Genomic DNA, 27,880 nt, shown 5'->3' on the forward strand with positions numbered 1-27,880 from the left:
ATTGACAGATGACGTTGTTGCTGCAGGGTCACAATACGGTTAATACAAGATCTATTGTTACAGTTTCATGTTTAGTATCTTTTTTTTATTAGTTATCGCTCAAAACACAAACCTTTTAGCCATAACTCAAGACGATTATTTTTCATGACTCTGGATAAACAGAGATGTAACCTGAAGATAGTGTTAGAGGAGGAAACATACAACTATGCGTTGTCAATTATAGTTTGATTTAAAAAAAGACTCATATAGTGATCATTTAAAGCAGAAGTGAGTGATATATTTGTGTTAATATAAGTCTTAAATAGTTATATCTTCCGACAGCAATCACTTACATAGAGTGTTTGGTCTGAAACACGGGTCTCTCAGTCCCTCTGCTCTGCTCTGAGCCGAGGAGAAAACATTTATCGTATCCTACAGTTTTTATCCAATGAGGAGAGAGAACGGCATGCAGGGCTGTGTGTGCAGCCAAGGAACGCCGTGAATGTGGTGACGTAGCGACGAGGACTGTTATGGTGCGTTCAAGGAAACTCGTATTTTTCCGACCGTGAAGTGGTACCAGTTCGATCTGGTACGAGTTCACCGGTCGGAAGTTACGAGTGGCCGTTATAGTGACTTTCACCGGTAAAACAGGTCGGAAAAACACGAGTGGGTTGCCTGAAACGCTACAAAGTCGTAAGTTGTGACTTGAAGCTGTAATTTACTATTTCAAAAGCCTGCCTGGAACGCAGCATTAGCGAAAACGACCGGATCACTCACTTCTGCTTTAATGCAGTTACACTTTTTTTTTTTTTTTTAGCACGAACAATATCATTTAAAACAACATGGACAATCATCATAACTGGGATGTGCAATGGGAAGGTATAAAACCCAAAAGGGCTTATATAAAAACCTCACCCACATATTCAAAAACCAAATTTGTTACAATTTAAAAACAATAGACATAGGAAATAATTAAACAATAACGAAAAATAAATAGAAAAGTAAGTGATTAAACGGTAAATATTAGGAAATAAGGAAAAATACATACATAAATGAATACTACAAAACAATAATAATGAATGAGATGATGAGAAAAAGAAGAAGAAGAAGAGAGAGAGAGAGAGAGAGAGAGAGAGAGAGAGAGAGAGAGAGAGAGAGAAAAAAAGAGAAAAACATGACAATAAACGTCTTATGTCACTTAAACAATGTTTTTATTCTCTTTGGTTTCTTTGTATCTATAACAGTGTGTTTTGTTTTTTTTCATCTTCAGGTTGTGGCCACAGATGCAGACAGCCCAGACTTTGGCACGGTGCTGTACTCTCTGTCGGACGGTTTTGACAAACAGGACAAACACCCGCTCTTCCAGATCCACCCACAGACCGGAGAGCTGTGCGTCTACCAGGATATCGATCGAGATGCCGGACAAACTGTCCACGACATTCTGGTCAAAGCTGAAGATCCGGTGAGTGGATTCATCCATGAATACTGTTTTGTGTGTTTCATGCTTTTGTTTGTTTCAATGATCACAGAACGTCATTCATTCTTCTCTCATCTTCCCAGGGAGGCCTGAGTGCTCAAACCTACGTGCACATTGAGATAGAGGATCTGAATGATAACGCTCCGGTGTTCAACCCTGACGAGTACGCCATGAGCATCAGCAGCCACGCCCAGCCCGGCACTGAAATCCTCAACGTCATCGCCACGGACCGAGATTCTGGCAGGTTTGGACAGGTCACCTACGACATCCTCCCCGGTGACATGTCCAGTTTGTTTGCACTGGACAAACAAACAGGTCGGTGCAGACACACAGAACCAAAAGAAAACATGTAGATATTTAGACAATACTTTTGATGTCTACAGTTGTAGATCCTTTAGATTACAGTAATAGATTTTAATGTTATTTGTGGAACAAGTTATTTTCTTGACCTTGTCCGTGAAGGTTCTCAGTCATCCAGGTCATCTTATTCTTGTGGAGTTGTAGTAAAAAGCAACTGGACTTCTTTTCTTGCTTGAAGACGTTTCACCCCTCGTCCAAGAGGCTTCTTCAGTTCTGAGACTAATGCCAGAAACCCAGGGATTTAAACCCTTGGTTTCACTAGAAACCAATCACAGGACCACCCACTCTGGGTTTAAATACCTGGGTTTCTGGCATTAGTCTCAGAACTGAAGAAGCCTCTTGGACGAGGGGTGAAACGTCTTCAAGCAAGAAAAGAAGTCCAGTTGCTTTTTACTACAACTCCACAAAAATTTCTTGCTTGACCTTGATTTATCTCTGTGTCCTTAAGTCCTGTAAGTCCTTGTGGTCCTGAGAGGCCAAAACATGACAACACAAGATGAAATATGTCAACAAAACAGAAAACAGTTCAGATTATGTTAACAACTTTAGAAAACACAAGAAAAAAAAAGACAGACAAAATGGGAAAATCTTCCTACAAAATCCAGGTTTGGTCAGTGATACCCATTAACACCCATGAATGAATGAAAGTTTTGTGAAATATTGCTGTGATTTGACCCTCAGGGCCACCATACACACTCTTTGTACTTGAGTTATTACATCACCAGCCAGTGTGTCACAATGAGATCAACTACAAACATAAAGTAACACATCAGTTGAGCCTGTTGTTTTTTTGCTCTGTGTTTGGATGACGTCTCTTGAGCTTCAGTGACTTTAAGTCTTTGTGTGACTGTGATGCCCAGAATTCAGGGATAAAGAACAAGTGCTTACTTGGTGTAAGTCCCTGTGAAATGATTGGCAGTGTCACTGCTCAGCAGGAGGGGGCAGAAAGCCCAAAGCTTTAGATCCCCATGTGGCAGAGAGTAAGATAAGATTTAAACCTCGGCCACAATGTCACACTAAATAAAACTGTGACTAAATGCAGTAAGGGAACTATTTTAAGCTCCTTTTAGAGAGTTTGAAGTTTCTCTACCTGCAGATGGTTCAATACACCGTCATCAGGAGGAGGTTTGAGTCGGAGCTTCCAGCAGGAGACACCACAGTGTTGTTTTGTTGTGAGATTGAAAATAACATGAGGTGACAACAATTAATCCCAATCTTTAGCCTTGAGTCTGTGATGCAGTAGTTGACTGATGTAAACGTTGCTCAAATTAATGTTCTCTGTTACAAATCTGGATCTGAACAAAGGAAATTCAGCATCATTTAGTGTGGAAAATAGTTGACGAGACCAAAAATGGCACTTTTTAAAAACTTTTTTTCAACTAATTTCATCGTTAAAAAACTTATTTTCGGAGGAAATCAGCAAATTCTCACATTAAAGAACCTAGAAGTAGTGATCAACTTGTCTTGCTCTTGTTAAATTAGACTTTTATTTGGTTAAATCAGAAAAAATAACAAATGAAATGAAACCAAAAGCAAACTAAATGCCTAATGTCTAACATCGGACCTGTTGCTGCAGGCATGCTCTTCCTGTCCTCCACGCTGACGCACCTGGGCGCAGCCAGCGTGAAGCTCTCCATCACAGCGCAGGACGGCGGCGGCCTGACCTCGGTCAAACCCGCAGAGGTCACCATCAACGTGTTGCGCAGCGCTCAGGCTCCAGCTGTGTTCCAGAGGTCACGCTACACCTTCACTGTGCCTGAGGACGCGCCACCAGGGACCTCGGTGGGGACGGTGGAGGCCATGAACCCAATGGGTGAGTGTGTTTCCAGACATTATCCTGGTTATTTGCTTGTTAAAAGGGTTTTCCATAGAGTTTTTCCTCAGTCGATGTGAGGGTCTAAGGGCAGAGGATGTTGTTATGATGCCATGTAAAGCCCTTTGAGACAAACCGTTTGTAAAAACGGGCTATACAAATAAAATTGCCTTGCCTTGCCTTGCCTGTATTGTAACAACAGACAACTTATATTATAAAAAACATCTTTCTTTCACAGCTTGTATTTTTTTTTTTTTTTTTTTTTAAGAAAGGTTTTGTTTTTAGGGCCAAATTTTGTTTTCACTGTCAAAATGTTTTTGGCTCTCTGCCCCTTATATCAGTTTATACCAAACCCAGTTAAAACACCAGGATTATGAGATATTAGCTTGTTGTTTTATGCGGGGAAAAAGCTGCTGTTTTATTATGAGTCAGGGACAAGTGAGTGGGATTTGAATTACAGGTAAATGTCATTGTTATCCAATTAGAGTAGGTGTACCATAATTATATTTACTTACACTAACACTTACTTTTCTCATGGACCCACTTCAATTGAATGGAAGACCACAGAAGTTCAGTGAACTAATTCATTTAAAGAGCAAGTTTCTCCAACACTGGACACTGTAGAGAAGCCGTATTAGAGCAGGATTTGTCCCGACAGATGACGGTGACAAAGACAATTGAACGCGATCATTGTCATGGCTCAAATCTCCTTCCAGACATGAAGAGGCAAAGAGGAAGTTGCAGTTTAATCTTTAATCCGCCTCCTATAAGCCTTGTAAATAGATGACAGATGACAAAGGCTGCAGGACAATTGTTCAACATGTCGTATCGGTGCCGTTACAGGTCAAAGATAATCCTATAATCATAAACACAGACTGGTGGAGTTATAAAGATTAATGATGTTGTGTTGTTATCTAAGTATGTGTGAGTTTATGGTATGATGTCATTGTAGGTGAAAGTGAGCAACATTTAAGATATTGAAATATAAAACAGGATTCTAATTAAAATACATATACAGTAGCAACTTTTTTTCTTATATATTATATTTATATATTTATATTTATAACCCCACCAGATATTCAGTCTCCTCTTTCCTTGAAGGGTTTTCCCAGGATTATCCTCTCCTAGTCCACTTGTTATGTGCCACTAACCCCACAGCAGCTAAACCACTCCACTCCACTACACTAGACAGTCATTTAAGGTTGTCTAGTCAATTAGCAGATTAGCTCCTCAGTTTAACGCGGACACAACAGAACTGGGCCTGTTTGACAGGGGGGCGGGCGCCGCTAAGCTCTCTGCTTGTTTCAGTGGTTTGTTGTCACTGTTAAGGTGCCACAAACACTTGGAAGGGATTAACAGGATTAACAGGACTTCATTTGTTTTATAGAGTGTGTGAGCTGTATATTCCTGTTAATGTTGTGATATATGTTGTGATATATACGATATGTTCTCTGCTCTTTGCTCTTTGCCATATTTTCTAACTGTGACTACTATAATGACCTTCTCCGCTACTTCTTGTCATCACATTTGTTTTCTTTATCGGCACATACGTCCCTACAAAATGGTAGAGATTTAAGCTTTCCTGCACACACTCTTACCCACAACAATATGTACTATATAACAGACTGTTGTGGAAATAGTAGCAGCATTTCTTATTCAGGCATCACACACAATGCAGTAAATACACACAATACAAACAAACACGGTTTTTCTCATTCTCAAAATTAGCCCTCTCACTTTTGAAAACCAGAAAGCAAATAAGCAAATATTTAAATGTATATTTAGCACTGTTACATAATTTGAGACCATTCACATCTGTAACACTCAAAAATAACTGAATAGATCACTGTAAATCAACATGATATTCTTCTTTCTTTTCTGATACAACTCCCATAAAATCCCTCTTGTCACTGCATTTACATTCAACTATGAAAGAAGTCTTCATTTTTATTTATCTTCCCTTCTCTGAATCTTAATTATCAGTGCACTAAATTAAAACTATTTACTACTTAATTCACAAAGGTCAGGATGCATCATATGGAAATCTTTCATTGTCTTTTTGTGAAGTTATATTGACCGTCCAGTGGTGCATGTATTACACAACTTCCTGTTAGCATCAGTTGGGAAATGTGTTCATTTATTGTGCAAAAGCATTGTATAACACTATAAATATTAACATACTATAACTAAATTTAAGGAGAAAGATCCAATGAGGCGAACCAGCCCTTTAATGTTTCTCTCCAGTTCTTCAAGTTATCAAAAAAGACTCTTTGTCTTCACAGATTTCGGGGAATCCGTATCCTACCGAATCTCTTCTGGAGATCCTCAGGGTTTGTTCTCGGTCCATCCGAAGTCCGGCCTGATCAGCAACCTCAAACCTCTGGACCACGAGTCTCAGCCGTACGCCCTGCTGGTCCTGCAGTCCTACACCGACTCGTCCCCCGTTTACAGCACCACTCAAGTCAACATCACTATCGTCGACGTCAACGACAACGCTCCCGTCTTCCCCAAACTCGGCGACACCGTCACCGTGTCCCAAAACACGCTCCCGGGAACAGTGTTGTTCATCGCTCATGCCCACGACTATGACAGCGGCGCCAACGGGAGGGTGCGCTACTTCCTGAAGAGCAGCAGGAACGGGACTTTCGTGGTCGACCCCAACCTCGGGACGGTGACTTTGAACCGGAGCTTGCAGGCGGATCATCAGCAGAGGTACAGCCTGAAGATCGTGGCGAAAGACGAAGGAGAACCGTCCCTGAGCTCCACGCTGACCCTCGCGGTCAACGTGGACCGCAGCAGCACCGAGGACAACCTGGCCTTCGAGACTTTGGTCTACCAGGTGGAGATAGGCGAAGGGTACCGCAAAGACTCCCGGGTCATCCAGGTGAGGGCGCACCGGACGCGCGGAGCTCACATGTCCAACTCGGGCCTCGGCTACTCCCTGGAGGCGGAGGCCGGGTTCCCTCCTGCTCCGTTCCGGGTTCACCCGAGGACCGGGTGGTTGTATCTCTCCCAAAACCTGGACTACGAGACCGAATCCACGTATCGTTTCCGAGTGCTGGCCGCAGCCGGAGAGGCCTCGCTGGCCAACGCCACATGTTCAGCCGCGGTGATCGTGCTGGTGCTGGACATCAATGACAACGCTCCGGTGTTCAGCAGCGACGTCTACTACTTCACCGTGTCGGAGGGGTCGTCCCCTCAAGGCCTGGTGGGAACGGTCAGAGCTGTGGATAAGGATTCTGGGAAAAACGCCCAGCTGTCCTACATCCTGCTCACAGATGGGAAATTCTTCCGCATCAACGCTAAAACAGGTAAAAAAAAACATTCACGTCATTTCATCTTGAGCTTCGGTTGCTGCAGCTTCACATCCTCACCTCACTCTGTCCTCTCTGCGCCCGTCCAGGTGAAATCATCAACTGGGTGGCGTTGGACCGGGAGCAGCACAGCCAGCACAGCCTGAAGGTCATGGTCACAGATCAGGGTCACCCTCGACTCAACGCCACCGCCACCGTCCACATCCTGGTCACCGACATCAATGACAACGCTCCGCAGTTCACACACCTGCCTGTCAGCAAACAGCTCAACGTGCAGGTAAGAAAGAATCCACGTGGGAGTGAAGACATGTGATGACCAATTCTACATTTCTATAGCAAAATTTTAAATGACTCAGTGCTCCATTATATGGTACATGTGTAGGAGCATTAACAGTAATGTTTCTAAATGGCCACAGTGAGGCCATGAACAAATGCCTGGCAAAACTAACACAATGCATAAACAAAACATTTAAAATAATACACAAAATTGTGACATGACATTTTTTTTTTTTTTTTTTATTTGAATGGGACAGTCACATTAATGGACATAAGAACATGTAAATATGCCAGATTATAGCAGGATGCTAGTTTCCGTCCGTAGTCCCAATAACATAAAAACTGTTCAAAACAATACACATTACACATAATAAAAAAAAGTGAACAACAAAAAAGGCAACAATAACAATGAAAAACATATTCAGAGACACATTCATTGAAATTGAATGGGATAAAATCATCTGACACATGAACCATTACTATAAAATTTATAGTAATGGTTCATGTGTCAGATTAATGAATTAATCGATAATTTGCATCCCTAGTCTGTTGGTCTTGGTTAAGTACCACCTTGAATGCTTAAGCTTATGTATTCAGTCATTCAGTGGTATACTAAAATCCATGTGAAAAAAAATGCTTCTCACTGTTCTCAGGTCAAATATTTATATGCGATTAAAATGCGATTAATTGCGATTAATTAATTACAAAGCCTCTAATTAATTTGATTAATTTTTTTAATCGAGTCCCAGCCCTACTATAAATATGAATCTTTAAAATGTGCTGCAGGCTTGATATGTGTTTTATTTGTCCCCTGCAGATCTGGGCTGGTCTACCCACAGGATCTCTGGTGACAAACATGTTTGCCAAAGATCTGGACGCAGGAGAAAATGGAACAGTTTCCTTCTCATTGGTCACAGGTGAGTCACTGACTGTCACCTGTACAGTTTGTATGTATGTGTGCTACCATGTGGCATTTAACATCACATTAAGGTTCTGTATATTCCCCTTCCCAGCTGATTTTGATGAAGATGATGATCTGGGACACTTTGAGATCGACAGTGAGAGCGGAGACATCCGAACCACAGAGCTGTTCAGCCAGGAGGCCGAGCTGTACTACACTCTTAAAGTAACCGCCAGGGACAGTGGAGCCTCGCCTCAGGAGGACACGGCCGTCGTTTATGTACAGGTAACAGTCTCTCCTCCACCTTCATGCTGTGATATCTGCTTTTCTTTTATACTTTATACTACCAACTCAGCTTCAAATGTGAGTCTTCACCCGTTTATTGATGTTGTGATTATTGGATTCATCCTCTTAGTTACTGCAGTGCAGCATGGGGAAGAAAACAATATATAAATTGCCAACAAAAATAATTTACAGAAGAGATGGGTGAGTTTTGTGTAGTGAAGGATACAATATAGCCTTCTCATTGTCTTCCACAACAAACAATGATTAGTTGTTGGAGCTTAAATTTAAAATCTGTCTTTCACAAGTGCCAGTGATCAACATCTGCATCTTCTGAATGTTCAGGCTTATCAAGGTCTAACAGGCTGCAACTAAATCAACTCTGTATTAAGTGCATTTGTTCCCCAGAGCTCCTCACTGACCAAGTTAAAACATGGTATTACTAACTGCTTGTGTTTTGTATTGTTCATTCATACACACTGGTAACAAGTCCAGCGCTCTGGTTTATAAATATGATCTGCAGATATTTGGCTCTCGAGATTTCAGCTTTACTCTTAAGGGAGAAAAAGTTTAAAACATGCAAAAAAAATGACATCTCTAATTAGGAGATTAAAAAATGATCTTTATATAATCTCCATAATGCTCCACTGTGGATATGATAAAAAAAAATACAATATATTATAATATAATATAACTCTATCTTATAGCTAATGCACTGTATATAAAATGTTAAGTGCAGAAAAACACCCCTGGTGCACATCTGGCACCAGGGGGAGACATTTATTGTTTTTTCATGAGTATACATCTGTGACCAGTGGATGAAATGTTTAGTTATGTTGTATTTTTCTTTCCATTTTTTTTAATTTTATGTTTCACATTGTATGTATATTTTATTTGCTTTTTACTCCTTCCTTGCTTTCTTACATGTTTTAATTTTGTGTGAGCAAATAAACAGTTAGTATTTGAATATGCATGTGATCTGCAGGCTCATGGCTTAGAGGCTCCGTACGGCCGCTCCGACCACCACATCGTGAGGCGCTTCACGGTGAGAGAGGACACGGAGCCGGCGACCGTCATCGGCTCTGCAGCTGTTGCAGATAAAGGGAAGTTCCTCTACTCCATCTCCGAGGGCGACGGCAGCGTTCACTTCGGCATCGACGGCTCCTCGGGCGACATCTACATCAACCAGCCGCTGGACTACGAGTCGGCCGTGCAGTACTTCCTCATGGTCCGGGCCGAGGACGCCGCCCTCGCCGCGGCGGCCAACGTGACCGTGCTGGTCAACGTGATGGTGGAGGACGTGAACGACCACACGCCCTGGTTCCCGGATAAACTGGTGACGTTCGGTCTGAGGGAGGACGCCGCGGTCGGATCGCTGGCGTTCGCCTTTCACGCCAGAGACGCCGACGGGACCCTCCCCAACAGCGCCCTCCGCTACGCTCTGACCTTTGACCCCGAACTCTCTGCTTCATCCCCAAGCCTCCCCTTTCAGATCAACCCTCACACCGGGAGTTTGACCGTAGCGGCGCCTTTGGACCGCGAGACCACCCCCAGCTTCGCCTTCACCGTGACGGCCACGGACCAGGCGGAGAGGAGGGAGGAGCGAAGACAGACGTCGGTGACGGCTCAGGTGTTCCTGCTGGACGTCAACGACAACCGGCCGGTGTTTGTGTCCGCAGACACGGTCCAGGTGATGGAGGACGCTGAGGCGGGGAGTCTGCTGCATCATTTTCTGTCCATAGACGGAGATAAAGGAGAAAATGGACTCGTCTCCTTCGTCATCATCGCTGGAAACAAGAATGGGTTTTTCACATTAGAAGAGAAAACAGGTAAAAGTTTTATAACTGTTGTTGGACTGTTTTTAATTCAGATCTGATCAGTCTCATGGACAGGCTGGGCTGGTACTACCCCCCTCTTTGGATATTTTGTATGTAGAATAACAAAACAAAAAGGAGTCATTAGTAATAAGAATTATTTTTAATAATAATTATTATTTTTTATACAGCACTTTTCTCAGCACAAAGTCACAAAGTGCTTCACAACAGGATACAAGCAGAAACAGAAAAAGGCAAAATAAGGCACCATATGTGTGACAGTGAACATAATAATTAAATAACATGCAAATTCAAATGTCTGTCGAAATAAGTACGTTTTTAACTGCGCCTTGAAGACTTTATGTGATGTCCTTTAACTTTTATGAAATACTTATCAAAGGAAGTCACTTTTTAACTTTAATTTTAAGTACCACTGCCCTTCTCGCTCATCACCCGTCCTCCCTCATCTCCGTCAGGGCTTCTGTTTCTCTCGGCCCCTCTGGACTACGAGAGGCAGCGTTTCCACCGGCTGACGGTCCGTGCGGTGGACCACGGCCTGCCCTCGCTGTCCTCCACCCAGACTCTCACGGTGGAGGTGGGAGATGTGAACGACCAGCCGCCCGTCTTCACTCAGAGCGTCTACAACGCCAGTGTGGCCGAGAACAGAGACCCCGGTGAACCGGTGGTCAGGGTCTCTGCCACTGACAAGGACTCAGGTAAGATTAAGGGGAGACAACATTATTATAGCTTTTCATGTCATTGGTCTTTCAGCATGAAGTTGCAATTTACTTGTGCTTGTACGGTGTTTGGTATATATAACTTATTTTATCTTATGATACATAGATTTATTATTTATTATTGGAATCTATCTTTGGTATTTTTTTATTATTTTGTTTATTCTATGCATATATTTGCACTGAAGGAGCTGCTCTTAATCTCATTGTACATACATGTATATAGTGACAATAAAGGCATTCTATTCTATTTTATTCTATTCGGGTGGCTCAACACACTTCACATACGAAACATAAAAGACACGCAAATAGACAAGCCACGATCAATTCAGAAAACATCATCAATTTTGTGCAGAAAATACTCACAATTCAAGCAAATACACAAAAGGCTGCAGGTAGCACTGATGACAATGCAAGTGTTTCCAGGGGGACACTGAAAAAGTGACACACCTTTGCTGTTCAATCAATTTTTTGCTTAAAAGCAATAAGTTGTGCATGGATGAAATGCAACACATGTATTATGATGCATCTACATCTGTGCTATTTGCAGCCTGTGTGAGTATTTGGTTGTGTTGTGAGTATTTGCATGTGTTTTGTGTTGATCTGTCAGGGCCACCGTAGCTAGGTGGCAGCACCAGCATGCGTCTGTAAAGCCTCACAACCTCAGACCAGAGTCACATCGTACATTTAACCAAACTGTTTTTTTTTAATGTGACTCATAAGAGCTGTATTTAAAAACACTTGTTTGACCAAATGGTGAAAAGAGGAAACTCCCTGACAAGCTTTTTCAGAGTTGAGCACTTATGTTATGTTTTGGTTAAACCAAGGTTATCATTTGTTTTGTTTCACTCCATTAGCAGCTTCATTCAGACCGGTCCCTGCCCCTCTTCTCCCCATGTGTTGCTCCATTTGTATCTTTTTTTTTTGTTTGTTTTTTTTGTCATGAGCTACTTTCACTGTACATCCTCGCAAATCTCATTCATCTGAGCCCCCCCCCCAACTAATCACATTCACAAATCTGCACGTCGGTCCTGTTTATTTTAACACGTTGTGCGCGGGGGCCCGGCCCGATCCCCATCTCTTCTCGTCGTGTTGACAGTACGAGTCCTTTTTAAACAGCGGAGGTGGAGGGCATGTGGCAGGACAGGAGGGGTTTCCATGTTGAACTAACATTCTTGGGGGTGAGAATTGTCCAAGAACAGCAAGCACACAGCTCCTCTGGGAGAATAGAAAGGTCCCGTCTCGTGATGATTTCCATAATCCAAGCCATCTGTGCCAATAGGCGCCGTGTTTTCATCTGTCTCCTCGAATCGCCGCGTCTGGCAGCTCAGCCCGCTCTCCCACCACCCTTATTTGATTATCATTTGTGCAGCTCCTTCCCCCCCTCCCCCTCTTCCTCCTCCTCCTCTTTCTCTGCGCTCCCTAAAGATGACCATTGTTTTGCGCCCGTGTTGGTCTCTATATCCAGTTTCCATGGGTTGGAGTCGGTCAGAGGAGATGTGCAGTATTAACAAGTGTGACAGCTAACCTTTGTTGTACTCTGCATGTCCCGGGTTTCACTCCGTGGAGCACATGTTCATACGTTTAGAGGGATTTGTGTTTTTTTCAGAATGACTGTGTGCTGTCTTCTCCGAGAAACAGATGCAGTCTTGTTAGTCATAGACAACTTTCATGGTCAGATGCGATCACCACATCGTTAGTCATAGCATGGACACATTTGTATCAGGACATCCCAGTGACAAAGGACGAAAAGATGCAGCACACACAGCACAACACGCTTGTGAATGCGTCCGTTAATAAATAATAACAGGCTTTAAAATTCTTGCCAAATATTTCAGAAATCAAGATTTGAATGTTGAGCTTGTGCACCATCTGTAACCATTTACTCTTCCACACACTTTTAAGACTGATTAAAGCTCTTTTTCTAATGAAATTAAATCGTTATATAAACTACTTGAAGTAATATTGTTATCCCATTTCCTCAAATTACAATTTCTCACTTACCTCCAGAAAAAAGGGAACATACATACAAACAGTTACCAGTTTTCATAGGGATCGTTTGTTGCCAAGAAGGTAGGATAAGTATTCAAGTCATTTAAGCTTCCTCCACTTAAGTTCATGTGTGACTCTGCAGGACTTTTGTCAGTTTTTGAAGGTGACAAATGACAGTGAGTGATTCCTACCTCATGCATCTGTTTCCAGTTTGACAATCAGATGAGGCTTATAAATCGTGACCTGATGAGGTGTTGAACTGCAGCTCAAGTTTGTTGGTTTTAATTAAAAGCATGAACGTTATTCTAAAAGTATGATCTTGTTTTACATGTAAAACAGTGATCATGTATCATATGCATGCATTTCTTTTATACTTCTGTGTTCTATTCTCGTATTATTGATATGAGAATACAATAATATCTGCAAAAATACAGATTATTTACTCAGTAGCCACTTTATTCCACCTGTACAGTGTAATAATGTAATGCAAACATCTGTTCTGCCCATAACCGTACATACTTTTGACGCCTATTACGTCCAGTGTTTTCTTTGTCTGTTTGACATAATGTAATTTAAATTACGTGTTTTAGCTTGAGGGATCACAGTCAGACATGTGTGGTTGGACTGTAATGAATTCAGAGGAGTCTCTAATCATACACTTTTACAGATATGTATATGTACCTAAGTGGCTAACAAACATATTATAACCTTCAGCTGGACTATTCTGTGAAATAGTATTGAAATGGTATGGAGCTGCAATTTGACAAAGATAAAGTGTGTCGAAACAAACCATTTTTTGTGTTTGAAGTTGATATGTTGACTTTGCTTTTTAATGAGTAGATTTTTTATTTGATGGCTAAAACAGAGGGGCAGAGTATAAGTCTTTTTTACAATCTGCCATTTGATCATCTTTTTTGTCGCTGTCTTATAACCGCACAAAAAGAACAAAAATTCATCTTCTAGCTAACGGCTCTTTAAAAATAACATTTGTTGGGCTCTGTAATGGCGTTAACATTGACCTTGTGTGTCCCCCCCTCAGAGGAGAACGCTGTGGTGTGGTACAGTCTGTTACCGAGCCCCGGCTACGAGCTCTTCAGCATCAGCCCTTACACCGGTCTGATCACCACCACCTCCTACCTGGACCGAGAGCAGCAGCAACATTACACACTCAGGGGTAAGATACGCACTAACACAATCCTGGTAACTTAGTTATACTGTAAATATACTTGATTTAAACTTTGTTCGGTAACACTTTATAATAAGTACACACTATTTAGCATTAGTTAAGCATTAATAACTACTGAATTCTTCATTTATAACACATGAATAATCATTAGTATGTAGTTTAAAAATACAATTAGTGCTTATCAATGATGAGTAAAACATTTTAACTGTGTTTATAAACTACATACTAATGTGTAATATTCATGTGTTATAAATGATGAATTCAGTATTTAATGCTTAACTAATGCTTAATAGTGTGTACTTATTATAAAGTGTTACCCTTTGTTCAATCAGGTTTTCCTTTTGAGATCAACATCTCTGTAAGAGATCAAGAGCACACACACACACACACACACAGCATCAGAAACAACCACACACAACTTCTGAAAACGTTTCAAATTTAAAGTTTTGCTGGATCCAGTAGGACTCTCAAGTTCAAGGTTTAAAGTATTGCACCATTTCATATCATACACAGTCGTGAGTATGATATTTAACTGCATCTCCTGTGGTGAAACAAGCAATCCAATGACGGAGGGGATTTTTAAACTGCTGCTATGTCCTAATAAAAGATGACGGGTCAGACTCGTTTGATTCAGCTCAGCAGGTGAGTGATGGATCGATCTCGTCATGTGTTCAGCGCCCAGCGATTAATCAGAGCAACATGTTGCAACGTCCGAGGAGAAAGGTTTGGAAAGGTTGTGAGAAACAGTCCAATCAGTCACAGTCCAGTGCTGATGTCTGTGGAGACAAAAAAAAATAAAAAGCAACACCTCACAAAGCCAGTTCCAGTTGGACGTGTTTAGCGTCTTTATTGAGGCAATATAAGTTCAAAGTCCTCGTATTGATCGTTGTATTATAAATGGCTGTGATCAGGATTTCCTGGTGGGGGGAGCAGTTGTTGTTTTTTTTCTTTCTTTCCTTTGATACAAGCAGCTGTGATTCTGCTCTGGCCACCTACGGAGGCCAAATCCTCCATGTGAAATGCAATAAAAATATCTCGTAACGAAATGAAAATCAGAAGTAGTTAAAATGAAACAATCGTTACCCATTTTTTATCCTTTTTTTAAAAATATTTTTGTTATTATTCTCTGCTCCCCTCTGGTTTTCATTCTCTAACCTCCTCTCGTAGTGCTCTTCACAGCCAAACTCATTAGGAATTTAAGGTCGGCCTTCTTCTGCGTGGACACAACATTATTCAGCAGATTGATTTATGTCCGGGAAAACAGTAGACTTTTTAATGGGCTGAGGTACAGTGTGTCTAACCTCTGCTGACTGCGCTGCTTCACCCTGAGCCTTTTGAAGTGTTTGCCTTCGCTCTCTCATGGGCATACACAGTAATTACATCCAAGCTGTTCGGCAGTGTTTAGTGATAAACTGCTCTCAGATGTTTTATCATAATATTTGTACAGTCGAGAGAATGATGAACAATTAAATTTAATAACAAAATATAATAATAGGAAAGCCTTGAACGTCTTGAAGTTGTGCCAGAATCACACAGAGCTCATTGGGAAATACATATGAAATATGTGGGGGACAATTTTCTCTGGCTGCACATGAATTTGGAGAGAAATAAAATACCAGCTTCTTTTCAGCAAGTATTAAAAGCTGTCGCAGAATACTTTATGTTGACAGGTTGTTGTTTTTTTTTTACTGCAATAAAAAGTCAAATGTGGCTTCAGTCTTTGGTCAGCAGAGTTGGAACCAGTGATACGGCTGCATTTTGACATACTGAGCAAAACTGTCTATTTCAATTAACTGTTACATGTATAACTTATGTTTTCATTATTGTGCATCGAAGGGGGCTATTACTATATTAGTGTGTGGGAGGGTAGCAGCGTGACTCTGGTCGTAGCAAAGCTGGTCTGTTGATCAGCTGCTCCGCCATTTTTCCTCTTAACACAAAGCAGATCAAAGTTTTTATGTGTAGACTTAGGCTACAATATATTTGGTTTATGACCAAATATCAGCAGAACTAATGACATTCCCATGACCCTCAGCTCTGCTTTGTTTTCACTGCTGATTCACTGGGGTTAGGATGCTAACATGCTAAACCAAGATGGTGAATATGGGCAACATTTAACCAACATCAAAAACCCGTCATTGTTAACATTGTTAGCATTTAGCAAGCAAAGCTGTTATAGCTTTAGCTTCATAGCCCTGTTCCCCATTGCTTGTTTTAAAGGCCGGGAATCAAACAAGAACCATTGAGTGTGTAGAAAAGCAGATACTGTTTTTCATTGGCCTACCTCTGTGTCTACCTCCTAATACCTATTAATTGATTTACTATTGAATATTGATTGTGTCTCTGTGAGTTAGATATAGGGAATTGTCAAGGGATGTCACAGGACAGAGTTTCTTTGATTTGATACTTTAAAAGGCATTCAAATAATTCCTGAATCAATCGATAAATACTTGAGATTTAGAAATGGATTTACAAACAGAGCATAGATCTCTCAAAATTTAACCATATGACTAAGTCATGAATGAATATGAAAGAATATGAAAAATGGTTTTAAAAGGTAATTTAAAAATGTTTTTCCTATCAGCTAAATCGATTAGCTTTAGTTTCTCTTATTAGTCTTCCCACAAGACTCTGTGGCCTTCAGTGCTGGTAAAACACCCACAGTCTATGGATATGATATTAATCTCCAACCAACCAATGAGGTTGTTACAACAAGTTTACACATTTTGAAAATGTCGTGAAGCTGACGAAAGCTTTCACTAAAATCACAGTCATTTTCGTACCTTTATGGTGTCTCTGTGTTGATGTTTTGATATTATGAGTATATATGTGTGAACATCTCTGAATTCCCTGCCCTCAGTTCAAGCTCGTGACAGCAGCTCGCGGCCGCTCTCGGGCACGGCCACGGTGCACTGCTCTGTGCTGGATGACAACGACAACCCTCCAGAGTTCATGCAGTCGTCCTTCCAGATCAGCCTGCCAGAGAACCTGCCGGCCGGCGTCGTCTACACGGCTCAGGCCTCCGATCCAGACCACGGAGAAAATGGAACAATTCATTACTCCATACTGGGTGAGGAACATAGATAAGACTCCTTATATCAAACAGCTTGGGTCACATTTTAGCCATGAAGTTACTGATCTATATCTAAATTGCTATCCTTTAATTTCCACTGTTTTCTTGTCGTCTTCAGGTGACGACTACAGGGGTCGCTTCACCATCAACAGTCACACAGGTGTTGTCAGCACCACGCAGGTCCTCGACCGCGAGGACCGGCAGAATTACACGCTCGACATCCAGGCCCGAGACTACGGCCCCACCCCGCTCAGCTCCTCCACCCAACTCCAGCTGGTGCTGCTGGACCAGAACGACAACATCCCCTCCTTCACCCGTAAGAGCTACCACGCCTCCGTCAGCGAGGGCCTACCCGTCGGAGCCGAGGTCCTGCAGGTCGGCGCCTTCGATCCCGACGAGGGGCCCAACGGGGACGTGACCTACTCTCTGACAGAGGACAGCAGCCAGGGGGCTTTCTCTGTCGACACTTTCACAGGCGTGATCCGCACCACCAGGGCTCTGGACAGGGAGAACAGGGCTCAGTACACGCTCAGGGCCGTGGCTACCGACGGCTGCACCCAGGGGCCCCTCAGCTCCGTGGCGTCCGTGACCATAACGGTGGAGGACGTGAACGACAACGTGCCCGTCTGTGACCAGAATCCCATGAATGCTTGGGTGTCCATGAGGACTCTACCGAATCAGATAGTTACCACGGTGATTGCAACAGATGGCGACCAGGGCGAGAACGGGACGATTCATTTCGTGTTGTCCGACGAGGAAAATCTGTTCGACATCAACACCGAGTCGGGAGAGATCTCGCTGAGGAGACGAGTGCGGGCCGGGTTCTCGGGGAGGAAGCTGCAGGTCGCGGTTTCAGACCGTGGACGACCTCCTCTGACCTCCACATGCCTGGTTTTCATCCACCTGAAGGGAGAACACGAAGGACTCCACTTCACCAACAAAGTGTACAACACCACCGTCAAGGAGAACAGTAGAGCTGGTAGGTTGCACCACCTCTTTTCTCTATTGTTCACCATTTGATATCATTGGAAAAAAAACCTCATTGAACTTTTCACTTTCTCTTTGTCCAAGGCACTTGGATTGCAAAAGTGGAGGCCAGTGACCCAACCAACATCAGGCAGAGGATCACCTACACCATATTTAGTGGCAATGAGAATCACATTTTCTCCATTAACCGTCACACAGGTGAGAAACATAAAACTATGCAAACAAAAACACTGTTTTTTTGTATTTATTTCTCTTGCTTTCCATCCAAAGTTCAGTTCTCTTTCTTATGATTAGCATATTGTGTTAATTTGCAGGAACATTCTTTCATCATTTAAGTTAAGGCTAATTGCACAAATTCCTATTCACTGATGCGTTTTATTTTCCACAAGAGGATCCAGAAAATCCAGAAATCCTTTTGATTTCATTTCCTCGTCAGCGTTCATGTCCGACCAATACGAGCTTCCAATCAAACTGTTTTGAGGCTCCACCGCTCTCTCTGTGCAAAACATCCTTACAGCTTATCGCATTCATCTGCTTGTTTATGCAACAAGTATTTCCTAAAGAATTATGATCGTTGCCTGCCCGATTTTATCTCTTCTCAACCCAAATCTTTTTGGGACTCATGTCTACATACGGTATTGTAGTAGGCACAGACACAGACACTGAAACACTGAATATTATACTAACATTTGGGCTGAATTCTAGGGTTACAGCAAAAACTTGAAGCTGAGATTGCTTCCATCGACACATTTTTTAATGGTTGAAAAGTCATGTTTTCTTTTCCACTACTTTCCCGTCATTTCTCCCTGATCTAGTAAAAAACTTGACATTACAAGGCCACAGAGAAAAGTAGACCATTTACTCATAAATTAATCTTATAATTTGTGATATATTGTTGAGTATGGTAGATTGTGTTTTAAAAGAAACGTTACACTCAGGCCTGTTGTTCTGACCGTACTTTCCTCGGGTTAACGTCTTGTGCAGGTGAGATCCGGGTGCAGAAAGACAACTCTCTGGACTTCGAGGTGAGTCCTCAGATCCAGCTGGTGGTGCTGGCCGACAACGGGCTGCAGACGGCCCACTGCAGGGTCTCCATCACCCTGCTGGACGTCAACGACAACGCACCGCTGTTTGAACACAGCAGTTACAGAACAGCCGTCTGGGAGGGGCAGGTGCACAACACCTACATTATGCAGGTACACTGCCCGTCCCCACACTAGAAACATCGAGACGATATGTCATATTTAATTGTGATGATTTGGTGTCCTCATTAAAAATCCCACTTTTTCCAAAGGTGTTTGCGTCCGATGCTGACAGTGGGCTGAACGGGCAGATTGAATACTCCATTGTGTCCGGTAATCATAATGACGCATTCATCCTGGACTCTGTGCGAGGGATCCTTGCTACCAACGTGTTGCTGGACCGTGAGATCACTCCATCTTACAAGTAAATGCACACATGAAACAGTATTCTCCCACAGTTAGCACGGCATTTAGAGAATCACTAGTTCTCTCAGTTTAATAAGTTGGTTGGTTTATCTGAAGCTGAAACGTGGTCCTAGGGTTTTCTTTCCATATTGTCACCAAATTAATATAAAGTACTGTACTTCTTTTGTAAAGATCTGAATTTATTTCATTGGCAAACTTTCCTGGGCACATACAGTAGGAGCTGTAGAACCTTTACATTTTTTTTTTTAGCAAGGGGCGTTATTCATTTATTATTTGTTAAATTATTTTAAATGGGAGATCACATTTTGCAGTGTGTGGTCACAGTTCAGGGCTGTAGGGTCAATATCGCATTGTGATTTGTGAACACTGCCTGAATACAGATTCCACATTCTGTAGTGGGATCATAAACATTCAGAAAAAAATACCGTATTTAACTCATTGAGTGCCGCGCTCCTTTCCAAAGTTTTAGTCAAGTGTACCGGCAATTTAGACCATTTTTGACTTTTTATGTAGAGCCACAGTGTATTCTATATTATTGCCACCAACACATACTGTGGCTCAATTGAAAGGTTTACCTTAATGCTTCAAGTGGCCACAAACCGTTTGTTTCTACGTGCCTCTGTTCCTGAGAAAAGTCAAGCTAAACATGGCTGGGTTTCACCAAAATCCCTCCTTTTTTTCTAGAAAAGGAGATAGAGCGTCTTTTATGAAAGGTGCGCTGTTTGTGTCTGTCGCTCTTCTGACACTCGCATTTCTGGATCAAAGGGCTCGTATAAGATAAATATATACAACAGTTGTTGTTCTATTCACAAAACCACCATCGGGGGCGGGGGGGGCGCCACTAAACAACAATAACACAGACGCACCGTGCCGTGTCTCAGCTTCTCCCCGCGGAGCGTGAGGGTCAGTCGGCCACCGCGGCTCGGGAAGACCGGTCCCGCCGGTGGTCGCGGTCCTTCTGTGGTTCGGGTCGGTGATGCCGGTCTGCTTTGGCCCAGAGACCATCAGATTTTACCGCGGGAGGACTTTGGGGAGGACACGGTGTTGCTCCAGATGAAGACCGGGCGGACTGTCGGCTGAGAGCTTCCTGGTTCAGCTCCGAGCAGCTCGAGCAGCTGGAGCAGCAGCGCGGGTGAGAGCAGAGCAGCTGCTGCATCCACATGCAGAACTCGTTTGCAGAAGCCGAGTTATGATAAAAACTTCCAGATCATGAGCTGTCATGTGACTTTGATCGTCATCTATTTCAGTTCTCCTCGTCGTAGAGTCCCCAAATTTACATATAATGTGTATTAAAGTGTCTATTTTCATAATTTAAAAAAAAAGCAAAAAACGTAAAATTACGTTTTCGGCACTCAACGCATGGGAACGAAAAACGAGAAATTACGTGGTTGGCACTCAATGAGTTAAGATCTACAAGGCCCTAATGAGTGAGTGTTGGTTTTTGTTTTCAGACACATTCCTATTTTTATTCTTATTATAAAGGTACGTTTTGAGAGGATATACACTTTATCAAGAATAAATCACATTGTCACAATCATTTAATGAGAAGAGGTAAAAAAAAAAAAAAGTTTTATTCAAACACACACAGACTGTGTTTGTCTGAATAAGAAAATGGAAATGTCGTCATTTTGCAAATCACAGCTTCCATTATGCAAATCTGACACAACGGGCCCTTGGTCTTAATCCAGCAGTTTCATAATGGCTGTGCTTTTCTTTATAAGACACACTGCTGACAGATTTGCTGACAACATAAAAACTCAAATGGAATATTCTCCCGACTTCAGCCATGACAGAATCACCGCGGGCCGCTGTGCAATTCTTGCTTTTCAAAATGACACGTTGAAAATAGTCAAATGGTAGTAGTTGAGTTGTTTTTGATTTGGAGGATATTTTATCTTGCATAACAAATCAATACTATCCAGAACATATACTCAGTCAAGTGCAAACATTTGTTTACCTCTGTACCGAAGGCTGGTTCTGCAGGCAGCAGACAGGGGGAACCCTCCACTCAGCAGCTCCACCACCATCAGGGTCCAAGTGGTGGACGTCAACGACAACAGCCCCGCCATTCCCCCCATGGAGCCGGTAGTTATAGCAGAGAGTAAGACCAAACTTCACCTCTTAACGCTTTTAATGACACATCCTCAAGAATTAAAAAATAAATAAATACTGTGTTCCCTCTATTCATGCTCCTGTCTTCACATGTTCTGCTTCTCTTCAGATCTGCCAGCAGGTTACATGGTCGCCCAGGTGACTGCCAACGACGTGGACCTGAGCTCAACCATCACCTACAGCTTTTCAGACAACAGCAGCACCAACAGCCCCTTCGCCATCGACCGCTACACCGGCGTGATCACTCTGACGCGAGCCCTGGACTTCGAGGAGGAGACGGATTACGCTCTGACAGTTTGGGCGTCCGACTCGCTCCACCAGACCACAGGGGAGGTCAGAGTTCAAGTGCTTGACGTCAATGACAACGCTCCAGTCTTCACCCAGGTCTCCTACCAGGTACAGATGATATATTTCTCAATAAAAAAGGGCGGCGACGTTATACAGCAGCTGGTTGGGGTCAGCGAGCCATGAATAAGATGATAATTATGTTCATGGTGGAGATACAACTTTCTATTAAGACATTTCAGGATTTATAACATTAGGCATGAATTGTTTATTCATCTCTTAATAAAGAGATATTAAGGATAACTTTTGGTTTGCTGTCTGTGTGCCTTCAGCATAACATGGTTTGTCTTTTTTAGGTCACAGTTTCGTGAAGAATGTTTTTTATATTATTATTCTAGATACTTTTTCTGAGAGTAAACTGTCTATCAATGGAGCTAAGCTGGGGGACGTTTGCAAACCTGGAAACCAACTACTCTTTGATAGTTTATTAACAACTAATGTAGCTTTTAATACCCTTACAAATCCTCTGTAAAGTATATCTTGTCAGCGATTGGCACCTTAAATACATCAATTTTTTTAAGGTGGAACTGTCAGAGTTGGTCACAGGAGACACACTGATTGTGTCGGTGTCTGCCACGGACAAAGACTCAGGACTCAATGGCAAGATCACCTACAGGCTGCTTTCATCTCCTCTGCAAGGCTTCTACATCCAGCCAGACGATGGTAAGAAGACTAATGAATCCTCCAATAGCGCCGATATAAATGTTGATTACAGCAAACCACTTACTGTGTGAATAGAAAAGGAGGACTAGAGAGAAAAACAATAATACCATAGTTCGATAGAAACATAATTCTTTTGTAAATTATATTACTTTAAATCTTTACAAGATTCATAACTTATGACTGTCTGGTGGTCTGATTCTCATATCCATCCCTCTTATTCTCTCCATTAAAATCAGTTTCTCTGGCACTGTTAAAGCAGCACACGCCAAAGAAAAGCGCAGAGAGAGTCTTTGCCTTGTTATGAGCAGCTCGGCGAACAATATCAGCCGTTGCTTGGAGTTTTCATTGTGCCAGTAGCAGTATATTTCTCCAGTGTTTGTATTTTTCGAAGTCTTGGTTAAAGTGCTTCAAAAGAGTCATGCCTATCCTATTATCTCCCTTTTAAAAATCCAAACCCCAAGAAAGAAGATAAATCCTACTGAGCTGAAAACCAAACCAGCAACCCCCTCTGTACTGGCCAGTCTTTCCCACTCATGAGTGATTTATGGACTTCTACGATGTTTGAACTCCAAAGTTTAATATTAGAGAAATGTATTTGACGTGTAATGTGGTAAGGAGCACTAATGGAAAGTGAAATTTGTATCAACGTTGACTAAAGCTCTCTAACTAGAATCCAAAGCTTTAATGTGATGCTTTTTGCAGCGCCATGCATCTCAGTTTTTCCATGCATTATGTGTTTCACAAACACAAAGAGGTGGTGCTGCGTTAGAGTAAAGCCTCAGAATTAATAAAGTCATCCCGGAGAAACGTTTAAGTGGCAGTGAAGTGGAATAATAAATTGGATGGACAAACACTTCATTGTCATCCAAGAGGAAAATTCGCTCTTACAGTCTGCATATGGAATTCATTTAGGAATTGTCATACAGGAAATTATGTTGCATTGTGGTGTCTAATGACAAGGGCAATTTTTGATTCAACTCAGCTCGCAGTATATTGTCATGCAAACAGACATGTTTTATAGTTCTTATTCTGGAGAGAAACACGTCCAGTAACAAACTGCATATTTGTTAAACCATCTGTTAAGTCAATTCAAGGGATTTTTTTTATAGCTTTACATTGGTGAGGCCATGTCTCTATACCATGTAAGCAGTTTCACATTTAAAAAGTGCACTGAATTTGACGGCAATAATATTTAGATAGTAGCATAAAAGATATAGAAATTGATATATTATGACCTTATTGACAAAAGTTTGAGCCAGATGTGACCAAAGTTTCCCGTCAAGCAGAGAAAGAGAATTAGCATAAAACATGAGTTTCTGGCCCCGATAGTAAATCTGAAACCATCTCTCTCTTTCGATTTTTTTTCTTACTCTTTATAAGCCCCTGAGAAAAATACCAAGGCTCCTTAACTGCTCTGCTATGTTTACCAGCTAGTCTGCTGTTTATTGCTGAGCCTGTATGCTCAAAACAGCTGCATGTTGCTGCTCATCTAATTAGGCCCAAAAGCTAAATAAAAACAAAACAAAATGACAACACTGGCTAAGAGCTGAAGTAAACAACATTTTTATATTAATCCCAAGAAGTGACACCTCAGCAGCCATTGTGTATATATAGAACAGCACTGTTTATTTCCATGTCTTCTGCATCATCATCTGTCGAGCTTCTTTTTTTTTTTGAATATGTAGCTTTAGCCTCAGCCCTTTAGCACAATAGCATACATGTCACCATCAAGTGCTTGGCCCCTACTATAAGGCATTTTTTAACAAGCAAGACAACATGACCTTGATAAGCCAGCTACAACACATAGACTGCCAATTCAACAACAACATCAACAGCTACCTAGCTAGTAATGAGAGGCTGTGTTATGTAATGTATGTAATAAAAAGCCCATCATTTTAAAAATTGACGAAGAATTTATAGTGGTAAATCTGGCACAGTTATCGCTGTAAACTGCAACAGAAACTGGCTTCTTCACTATGAGAAACTCCTTTGTACATTTTACAGACATTAAATCCAGTGCTGAAAGTATAAACAAAGCACGCACATCCCAAAAAACTGACGCTGGGTGCTGGACAAAAAAGGTCAATGATAAAAAAAAGGGAAAAATCCGCAAGGGAGTAACGTTTCGGGCTCAAAGACCCTTCCTCAGACTAACTAAATCCAGTGCTAACATACAAAAAATTGCTGTCTTACAGGCTCTGTTTTCACCAACAAGCCTCTGAAGGCCATCACCAACAGCAACTTGATCCATCTCCTGGTCGAGGCAAGAGATGGAGGCGAACCCACGCACTCCACCGTCACCTCCATAGACGTACTGATTCTAGACACCAACGACCACGCGCCCGTGTTCCACCAGGACGTCTACACCCTCACCGTACCGGAGGACACCCCGACCGACACCACCCTCCTGACGCTGTCCGCAGAGGACGAAGACTGGAGCCCCGAAAACACGCGTCTGCACTACGCCATCACCAGGGGAAACGAGGAGAAGCGATTCTGCCTGGAAGTTAAAATGCTCCAAGTTGAGAATCAGATGAAGAACCTGGGGAAACTCGTTCTGTGCGACCCTTTAGACCGAGAGACCGCGGAGACGTACACACTGACGGTGAGCGTGTCCGATCGGGGAACGCCTCCGCTGAACAGCTCTGCAGTTGTTATGGTGACTGTGACGGACTGCAATGACAATGCCCCCGTGTTTTCCAGCAAAGAGTACCATGCACGGGTGAGTGAGAACAGCCAAGTGGGCACCAGGCTGGTCCAGGTCAGCGCTCATGATCCCGACCTGGGGATCAACGGCCTGTTGAAGTACGACATCGTCTCTGGGAACAGCAAAGGACACCTGAAGCTCGACCCGCACTCTGGCCTGTTGGTGATCAATCACTCGCTTGACTATGAGGAAGACTCAAAACACACCGTCACTATCAGAGCAACCGATGGAGGCGAGTCGTCCGAAGGGCATAATGTTGCTTTTACGGTCGTCTTCATCACCGTTCTGGATGAAAATGACAACACTCCATACTTCACGTTCCCGACCATTAACTGCTCTGTGTTCGAGAACCTCCCGGCGTTTACCCACGCCTGTTCGGTCCACGCCCTCGACAATGACTTAGGCCAATACGGTCAGGTCGCCTACTCGATTCTGTCCTCCTGCTTCATGGACTACGGCAGTGGCAGCCCGGACAGGAAGGAGGCCTTCGCCATCGACCCGCTCACAGGAGACATTCACACCAGACAGACCTTTGATTTCGAGCGCGAAAGCGAGTACTGCTTCGTGGTGGAGGCCAGGGACAAGGGCGACAAAGCAGCGACAGTGAGGGTGCAGATGACCATCAAGGGAGTGGACGAGTTCAGTCCCATCTTCACCCAGAAGCAGTACCACTTCCTCCTGCCTGAAAACGTCCAGAGCGGCGAGACGGTCGGTTATGTGATGGCGATGGACCACGACGGAGGGGTGGACGGGGTGGTGGAGTACTCCCTAGCAAGCTCGTCATCGTTTTTCTCAATAAACAAAACAATCGGTGCTATCTTTGTGTCAGGTCCTGTATTTCGCAGGCGAGGTCACACCGAGGACATGGTGCAGATGGTCGTGTCCGCGAGCAGTCCCCGACCGGGCTCCAGGTCTACCACCTGCATGGTTTTCGTCAATATCTCCAGCTCGGCAGAAGCATTCACCGGGGTTCCCCTCGACGTGCAAATGCTCAGTCTGAGCGCCTCATTAATCATCTTCCTCTTCATCCTCGTTGTTTTTGTGGGCATGGTTCTCCGGTACAAGATTAAAGAGACTGCAATCAAAAAGGCCGCCGCCATCGCCGCAAACTTGAACCATAGCACAGGATCGTTCAGTCGATCCAACAGCCAAACGCCGAGTGTCATCTCACTGCAGGAGATTAAACGGCCGAGCATCTTGCTGACCACCAGGGACGTATCAAACCAATACAATCAGTCGGACTCGAGCGGCCGTGGGTCGGCAGAGGGTGAGACAGCTGAGGACCAGGAGATCAAGTGGATCAATCAATACCCCTGTCGTAAAAGAGACAAATCTGTGCAGGACAACCAGACCAACGCAGAGATCCCAGATCCTGCCTTAGCTGGAGATACTGTCTCCTGCCATTCTATCGACGTAGGGCCGGAGCATCTCTTATCAGTCAATAAAAGTTTAGTCTCAGGGATGGCCAGCACAGAAAGCCTGCACCACTTCAAAGAGGAGGGAGGAGGTGAGGGGCTTCTTCCTGCAATCCTTAGGGTGAGGGATTTGGAGGAGAGCATGGGGGCGAAAGGGTACGCTCCCCTCCCTGGAGCCCACGGCTCGGCAGATTCTCTCTCCTCGCTGATTTGTCTAGATGAGCAATGGCAGGGCAGCTACAGCTGGGACTACCTGCTGGACTGGGAGCCACGCTTCCAGACTCTGGCATCCGTCTTCGCGGATATCGGGATGCTCCCTGACGAGGAGCTCCAAGGCGGCCGCGAGGACATGGCGGCGGAGTCGAGCTATCTCATGCCCCCGCCGCCTCTAATAACAGGAGTGGCTCAGGCTGGCATCAGAACTGTACCCCCACGAAAGCTGGGGCGAGTGCCAAGTCTGAGCAGGAAGCCCTCTCACCGCAGATATGCGTACTCGCCCCTAGCCAGGAACACGGGACTTACCCCGTCAGTCATGACACCAACTTTCTCCCCGTCACTGACTTCTCTCACCATGAGGACCCCCAGTGCCTCTCCAGTCGTCTCTGAGACGGGCGTAGGGGGCATCAGACTGGACTCAGGGCCCCTCACAGCAAGCCTGTTGGAGGCAGAAATACAGGTGTAGGCAGGAGGTTTGACCTAGATGCATTTTATTTCATCTTCCATACACTATCCGAGGGTATTTCCCCCAAAGGGACACTGCACAGTTTGACTGTAACTTAGGTTTACTGATAAGATTTCAAAGAAAATGTGAATACATAAGTCATTTTAGAGATAAAACGATTAAGTTCTGGACTCACTATCGGTTTTTCAGTTGTTTTGGATCCATGGGTTTCATGGGTCTACTGTATCTAGACTCAAGGGGGCGATACCAGGCAGCACTGACATATGAAGGTAATATAGTCGTTTAATTTCTTAGTTTGAGGCTGATTCCTTAACTTTGTT

General features: G+C 43.3%; 1 protein-coding gene across 1 annotated transcript in view; it reads left to right on the forward strand.

The window, feature by feature from the left end:
- dchs2 (dachsous cadherin-related 2) overlaps positions 1–27,560 on the forward strand; it is a gene marked incomplete at both ends in the record, with an annotated part of 32,092 nt that extends 4,532 nt beyond the window's left edge. Inside the window, 19 exons of the mRNA XM_083993056.1 lie at positions 1,250–1,441; positions 1,540–1,771; positions 3,393–3,629; positions 5,912–6,940; positions 7,033–7,220; positions 8,037–8,136; positions 8,233–8,405; positions 9,388–10,231; positions 10,693–10,932; positions 13,982–14,116; positions 16,989–17,198; positions 17,320–18,180; positions 18,273–18,386; positions 19,173–19,384; positions 19,483–19,634; positions 21,607–21,737; positions 21,858–22,144; positions 22,615–22,756; positions 24,952–27,560. Coding sequence (XP_083849182.1) covers positions 1,250–1,441; positions 1,540–1,771; positions 3,393–3,629; positions 5,912–6,940; positions 7,033–7,220; positions 8,037–8,136; positions 8,233–8,405; positions 9,388–10,231; positions 10,693–10,932; positions 13,982–14,116; positions 16,989–17,198; positions 17,320–18,180; positions 18,273–18,386; positions 19,173–19,384; positions 19,483–19,634; positions 21,607–21,737; positions 21,858–22,144; positions 22,615–22,756; positions 24,952–27,560 — 8,088 coding nt within the window. The remainder of the gene's footprint in view (positions 1–1,249; positions 1,442–1,539; positions 1,772–3,392; positions 3,630–5,911; positions 6,941–7,032; positions 7,221–8,036; positions 8,137–8,232; positions 8,406–9,387; positions 10,232–10,692; positions 10,933–13,981; positions 14,117–16,988; positions 17,199–17,319; positions 18,181–18,272; positions 18,387–19,172; positions 19,385–19,482; positions 19,635–21,606; positions 21,738–21,857; positions 22,145–22,614; positions 22,757–24,951) is intronic.
- Between the last annotated feature and the right edge of the window lie 320 nt (positions 27,561–27,880).

This window comes from Trachurus trachurus, assembly GCF_905171665.1.
Source record: "Trachurus trachurus genome assembly, chromosome: 1".
Classification (NCBI taxonomy): Eukaryota; Metazoa; Chordata; class Actinopteri; order Carangiformes; family Carangidae; genus Trachurus; species Trachurus trachurus.